Genomic DNA, 7386 nt, shown 5'->3' on the forward strand with positions numbered 1-7386 from the left:
CGGGGGATTCAATGCCAGGGAAGAAAACTGGTTACCGTGTATGCCATGACTCTAGACATATTAATGCTCTTTTATCTTCTATTGACCGAATGCCTTTACCAAAAATATCTGAACTCTTTGAAGAACTAAAAGGAGCTTCAGTATATTCAACTCTGGATCTTAAATCCGCATTTAACTCTTTAAGGCTGCGAGAGGATCATGCTCATAAATTAGCTTTCTCATGGAATAATGTACAATACGTGCCAATTGGTACTCCATTTGGTTTGAAACACATATCTAGTGTGATGCAAAGAACAATGAGTATAGTACTTGAGAATATGCCTTTTGCTAGATGCTTTATCGATGATATAATAGTCGCATCTACTTCAATTGAAGAACATAAACTACATTTAAAAGCAGTAATAAATAAGCTGACCAAAGTAAATCTCAAATTAAATCCTGATAAATGTAAATTCTTTCAAAATAAGATTAATTTACTTGGTTTTAGAATATCGCCTAAAGGTGTATCTCTTGACGTTCGTAAAGTTGCTAATGTACAAGATTTCCCTGTACCTAAAACAGGAAAGGATATCATGAGATATTGTGGTCTCATAAATTACTTCCGACCTCTTATCCCTAAAGCGTCCACACTCTTGGCTCCGCTAGATGCATTGAGGAATGAAAAATCACTTGAAAAAATATGGAACAGTAAACATCAAACATGCTTTGATAATCTTAAAAAGGTACTTTTGGAAGGAACCATTTTAGCCTATCCCGATTTAAATCGACCTTTCTGTGTTGCCACTGATGCTTCTAACGTTGGTGTGGGTGTCGTTCTATATCAAGTGATTGATGGAAAAATGAAATATATTTCCATGATGGCGAAAAGTCTCTCTAAAAGTGAACGCAACTATTCAGCTACTAAGCGTGAATTATTGGCAGTAGTCTATGCATTAAAAAAGTTCCATAAATATCTCTGGGGTAATCACTTCACTCTATATACGGATCATAAAGCATTAACCTATCTTCACACGCAAAAAATAGCAAACGTAATGCTGATAAATTGGCTGGATACTTTATTAAAGTATGATTTTAACGTCGTTCATCTGCCAGGAATAGATAACATCTTACCTGATACACTTTCTCGTCTCTATGAAATTGAGAATCCTGTCAATGAACTGGGAGGGGATAATGCTCGTCTGCTTAACAGAACAGCTATAAAATTACCTAGTATTAATGACGGTGAATACATAACACCAGCGGATTCAGAAGAACGTAAAGAACTTCTTCTTAAAGAGCATCTAAAAGGACATTTTGGTTCTGATGCAATCTATCATGCTTTAAAACGTAAAGGTATCTACTGGAATAATCTAAAAGAAGAAGCAGTAGAATTAGTAAAAAGTTGTGTACCCTGTCAACAATTTAACATAATCAAAAAAGGTTATAACCCTTTAAGACCTATAACAGCCACATTACCTGGTGATAGTTGGGGTATCGACTTAGCTGGTCCCATGAAAACTTCCTTGAATGGCAACAATTACTTACTGATTATGGTTGACATTGCTACTCGTTACTGCATATTGAAACCTATCCCTGATAAACAGTCTATGACGATTGTAAAGACATTAATCGATGTATTCTCTAATTATGGTTTTCCTCGTGTACTCCAATCTGATAATGGTGGTGAATTTGTAAATGAGCTTATGCAATTACTCGCTGAAAATGCTGGTTATGATCATAGACTTATATCTAGTTACCATCCCAGAGCTAATGGTGTAAGTGAACGTTGGGTACAAAGTGCTGTAAAAGCCATAAAGAAACAAGTCGAAGGTGCTAAAGCAGACTGGGATTTATATGTTCCTTCTACACAACTCTACCTAAATAGTAAATATAATGAACGTACTAAGACGCCACCCTTCACTTTAATGTTCGGTCGTAATCCAAATGACTTTGAAGATTTCAGTCAGGAAAAAAATGAAGCAACTAAGGAAGAATTAAATACAGAACTTTTAAAAAATATAAAAAAGATGACAGAAATTGTATTTCCTGCTATATACGAAAGAACAAAAATAATAACAAACAAACAAAAGGAAAAATTTGATGCGTCACATAAACTTGTATCAATCCCCGAAAATAGTTATGTAATGGTAACAGTAAATTATAAAACAAATAAGCTTGATGCTCCATATGAGGGACCTTATAAAGTTAAAAGGATCACCCAAGGTGGATCATATGTGCTTGAAGATGAAAAAGGAGATTTATTACCTAAAAACTACCCACCATCCGCACTCAAGATGATATCACAGGATGAAGTAATATCCTCAAATAAATTCTATCAAGTTGAAGCCATCTTAGCACATAAAAAAGTTAAAGGAAAATATATTTATAAGTGTAGATGGAAAGGTTATGATGAGAGTGAAGATACCTGGGAACCTGCATCTCACTTTGCAGACCTTAAATTCATAACTGAATATTGGCAAAGAATTGGTATTGTACCTGAAGACATCAAAACGAAATATAAAATTCTTGATAAAAAAGAAAAATCAAACAATACAAATAAGGAATCTAATCCTCAGTCAAGTAAACGTAAAATATCAATAGACTTAAAAGGAACCAGCTACTCTTCCACAACAATTGATGAGAAGAATAAGAGCCAAGGTAGACGTAAAAGATCTAAACGGTATTAATCATACCTGGGAGGGGATTATGTTGTAGAACAGTAACTGATTGTAGTTGACATTAATAAATATAAGTCTTAATACAAGATCATAATTAAAATAAAATAAAATACAAGTTTATTTAAATAAGATCATACAATCAATTCCAATTAAACATGTTCTTTTAGAATATGTATTGTATTCATGAGAGTTCTTTGATAAGAAGAAGTATCAACTAAAATAACCAAATCCAATCCAATGTCAGGAATATTGCTAATCTTTCACATAATTGAAATAACGCGTAAAATAACGTTATTCAATTCAGTGAGGAATTCCCAGAATAAAAGATAATCTATGACAGACATACAAAAGAACAAATGAAAAGTTTTCATAATCATAATTATAGATAACACTTGCTAAAGTACCTGAATATTAGAAGAACGATAACAATAGAAGATATCAAGCCACTCACTCAATAAGATATAAATACCTACCTTCAATTAGAATAATTTTTACTTTAACTTAAACTGAAATAAAGATCAGTCTCAAAAAGTACCCAAACTGTTTCTTGATCTTTGTTTTTACCTTTTCCTTTATTATTTAAACCATTATACAACAAAACTACCAAGTCATACATCCGTAGACAAGTAATAAAGGGTGAATTCAAGACAGCGAAAGCAGTACATCAATATCTGAATGGTTTGGGGTATACTATTGGTTATTCTGGGGTCTTAAAACTTCTTAAAAGTATGAACTTCAGAGCTAAAATTAAAGCCAAGAAGCCTCTGCTTAGTAAGCATCACAAGGAACGACGTTTAGCATGGGCTATGGCTCACAAAGACTGGACAACCGATGATTGGAGGCGTATGGTGTTTAGTGATGAGACTAAAGTCAATGTTTTTGGATCAGACGGTTGCAAATATTACTGGAGTCGACCAGACGATGCATTGTGTTAAGGATACATAAGATTATAGTCACTTTATTTTAGTAAAAGGAATCTCATATGATCCTAAATAATATGCTGACATAACTTGGAATCATTTATAACATTATTCCCAACACAGATCAATAAAAGACTTTGATTAGATTTTTATATTAAGCTTTATTCATATTAACTTCACATAGTCAAATATATGACGTGGTTGTAAAATAGTTTATTGATGATATGAGCATGTTGAATAAGGAATGACAATTACTTACCGGATCATCATTAAGTCACGCAAACATTTATCCTAACTGAGATATTATTATTAGCCATAATATCCAATCACGGAACTAGAGGATTTTATATTCATCCGTACCGTCTCCTAAATAGTCCTACATCCAGAGTTATCTGAAACCATCCCAATAGCATAATTGACAATACAAGCTAGGAACAGGCTAAACTAATAATTAGAAATAGTAATCATCTATTCTGTCGAATTGATCATAAATCTGTCCTAATTCTTTATCCGTATCATGTCTATAAATACTCTCACTTTTTACATGTAGAATTTATCATATTCAATCTTAGTTATCTTAACTTAATAAAGAGATACCAAGTTCTAACAGTATTTCTTTATCTTTGTTGTTATACTGCTTTTACCTAAAACCCCCCTATCCTAAACACATTGCAGCCTCATCACTTAGATCTTACAGTAAAAGGTGGCAAAGGAAGTGTCATGGTATGGGGTTGTATCACTTACGATGGACCTGGGTATGCTTGTTGGATACATGATGGGACTATGAAAGCTGTAGATTATGTAAATATCTTAGAAACTACCCTTATGGACAGCTTAAAGTACTATGGATACAATCCTGAGGATATCTATTTTCAACAAGATAAGGATCCTAAGCACACTTCGAAGCTTGCTAAGCAATGGTTTGTGGATAATAACTTCAACAGTGAGCATATCTATAGCTGGCCAGCCCAAAGTCCCGATTTAAACCCTATTGAACGCGTATGGCATCACCTTAAACTCAAGCTGAGTGTATATGACACTAAGGCTAAAGGTGTACATGAGTTATGGGAAAGAATTGAAAAAGAATGGAATACTTTTACAGTGGATGAGTGTAGACGATATATAGATAGCATGCCTGACCGTTGCAAAGCAGTTATTAAAGCTAAAGGGGGACATACCCGCTATTAAATAAAATTTATGCTCAAACGGAAAAATTGTCCCAGTGCTGTGTTTTTTTTCTATCGCTGATTAACTCAGACTGCGTAATCTCCGAACTCTGAGTTTTTGGTATAATGTAGTACGGACTGCGGCCTTTCTAACGATTATAGAACTACCCGCATAGCCTAAGAATTGGTCGAGTTATGGAGTCGAAAGTAAAAAATGTTGAAACACTGGGACAATTAGTCCACCCACTGTATTTCCAATAATAAAATGAGATGGACATGTAGGCAGTGTTGTAAACATAGTTATTTTCTATAAGATATCAGTTGTATTAAAATAATAACGATACACAAAGATTAAACTATGATTGAACAATTCCACACTTTTCCAAATTTAGAACAATACGATCAGTATTTGTCATCCTAGCGAGTCTAATCAATTGTCAACCCCAAAAGTAATTAGATCAAAGTTAATTGACTGGTTATTATTTCTATTGTTCAACTTCAGATGCATATATTAGAACATCGACAAGCTTTAGCTTAATCATTGGTTCTTCAGCACGACATCGTTGCCGAGTCTATATCTTTTATATCTACGCTCACAAAGAATATAAATAGATGCCAACTTTTTATCCATTAAACGGGGCTCTTTTGCAATATAAAGAAATCTGCAATAAAGAAGGATTTTAATTTTATATTGCTGCTATTGTTTTTTTGTTTAATTTTTTATTTAATCTTACGATTAAAACAGGCAGTACTTCTACGGTACATGGTATGACTAAATCTTCACTGGCTTCTATTGGTACATCATAAATCATTCCCAATGCAGGTTGTTTAGTTCCATTTCCTAAGGTAAAGACGCTTTCTGATGCAGCATCGATATCCAATTTCAGAGCATCTGCCAAAGATTTTGAAATACAAGTTTTGCTGCTCCACAATCAACTAATGTCTTTATGCGTTGGTTTCCAATGATTATTTTTGTATATGCGGCTGTAGTATTTATATCTTCATCTTCGATTAAGGCCATGGTTTCTTGAGGTCCCTTTTTGTTTGGAGATTTTCTCTTTGGTCTACATGCTCCAATGAGGTCTTTTCGAAGTCTTGGTGTAGTTGTGATTAAATCTCTTACAGATATATTTGCTGGTTGATCGAGTACGTCTTTTACAATATCATATGATATAACAGGAGGTTCTCGTCTGGGATTCTTTCTTGGTGTTTTTGTTTGTACTTTTTCCATTGGTAAGTCTGTCTCCATTCGTACTGCAGTATCATTAACTGATGAATTCTCAGGGCGTATTTCTTCAAGATGCTTTTTTGTAGTGATTCTTCTAGTAGTGACAGCTGGCTTTTTCTGCTTATCTTGCGTTGCTAATCTGCCTTTAGTATATGGTATTCCTGGAGTAACTTCGGGAGGTCTTTCAGGTCTTATAGCAGCATATAGATCTTTTTGTCTACTATGTCTGTCTTCGCTTTGAGTTAATATAGCATTGAGGTGTTGTTGTTGTTGGTTAATGGATTTTTGGTTATATTGGGTGTTCGATTGACCATTGTTTTCGCTATTGAAAGCAATCGACCCATTTAGTTTTTTGAAGGTTGTGTTTGACGTACGTCTCCTGATGGATAGTACTGATGTTCAGTCGGTGTGTCCTTTCTCCTATCATTGTTATTACTATTGTAATTTCCATTATCGGTATTATTGCTGTAACGCCCATTATTGTTGTTATATGGACCATTCCTATTATTATATCCATAGTTCCTATTGTTAGTATATCCACTATTTCCATTATTACCATGTCCATTATTATAATTTCCGCTATTATAGTTTCCATTATTGTGATAATTAAAGTTTCCTTTATAATTTCCGTTGCTATAGTTTCCATTATTGTTGCTGCGGTAGGTTTTGTTATAAGATCTACCAGTTGATTGCTGTGTATTCAATTCATTTCTTATGGTCTGCTGTATCAGGTTAAGTATATCTGACTGATTGTTTTGTTGAGGCAATCCATTATTATGATGCTGTGTATTATGACTTGAATGATATTGAGTATTTTCGAATTTTCTCCCGACGTCCATGGTAGATAATTGAGGTTGATTCATTGTCCACATATAAGATGAATTTTGCGAATCACGTCTTCCATTCATATATGAGTCACTGACTGGAATGTATTGGATCTGGTGTTCTTGACCATCAATAATTTCAAGGTTGTGACAGTTAGGCAAATATCTATTTGGATGTGTGATTTCTTCATTGTACAGTAGCGGACAAAACTGGTGCACAAAAATGAAAATCAGTATTGCATCTCCGCCATATGTCTGCGACTTTTGTGGCATATACCATCTGAAAGGCAGTCTAAAATATACATTATGATATGTAAACGGGAACTGTGTCGGGCATCCCTCAGGCATAAGGTCATTTTTAGTGATTTTTTGAATATTTCAATTTTCGCCAAAAATATAGTACTTGTCTAGCCTTCTTTCAATTTTCCTCATATCTCTCCCGTTTGCTTTCAGATTTTACAGTATATTAGTGAGCTTTAGTAGCTCTTGAAAAATACATAAACCCATGCTTATTTTGTATTTCCCATTGAATTCCCCCTTTTGTTTTTACCCTATTCACTATAACAGAGTACTTGCCTTATATGCTTAAGA

At 34.0% G+C, this 7386-nt stretch overlaps 3 protein-coding genes across 3 annotated transcripts; 2 read left to right on the forward strand and 1 right to left on the reverse strand.

Moving 5' to 3' along the window:
* Window positions 1-11: 11 nt before the first annotated feature.
* RO3G_17405 (uncharacterized protein) lies at window positions 12-2666 on the forward strand (the record flags this gene model as incomplete). Its single annotated transcript, XM_067671989.1, has 1 exon — window positions 12-2666. The coding sequence occupies one exon, from the start codon at window positions 12-14 to the stop codon at window positions 2664-2666; it is 2655 nt and encodes an 884-aa protein (XP_067528090.1).
* A 1656-nt stretch (window positions 2667-4322) lies between these two features.
* Window positions 4323-4765, forward strand: RO3G_17406 (uncharacterized protein; the record flags this gene model as incomplete). Its single annotated transcript, XM_067671990.1, has 2 exons — window positions 4323-4332; window positions 4392-4765. The coding sequence occupies 2 exons, from the start codon at window positions 4323-4325 to the stop codon at window positions 4763-4765; spliced, it is 384 nt and encodes a 127-aa protein (XP_067528091.1).
* Window positions 4766-5228: 463 nt separating this feature from the next.
* RO3G_17407 (uncharacterized protein) lies at window positions 5229-7151 on the reverse strand (the record flags this gene model as incomplete). The annotated part of the gene is made up of 5 exons (XM_067671991.1): window positions 5229-5315; window positions 5478-5635; window positions 5812-6363; window positions 6528-6961; window positions 7099-7151. The coding sequence occupies 5 exons, from the start codon at window positions 7149-7151 to the stop codon at window positions 5229-5231; spliced, it is 1284 nt and encodes a 427-aa protein (XP_067528092.1).
* Between the last annotated feature and the right edge of the window lie 235 nt (window positions 7152-7386).

Source organism: Rhizopus delemar, genomic scaffold (assembly GCF_000149305.1).
Source record: "Rhizopus delemar RA 99-880 supercont3.57 genomic scaffold, whole genome shotgun sequence".
Classification (NCBI taxonomy): domain Eukaryota; kingdom Fungi; phylum Mucoromycota; class Mucoromycetes; order Mucorales; family Rhizopodaceae; genus Rhizopus; species Rhizopus delemar.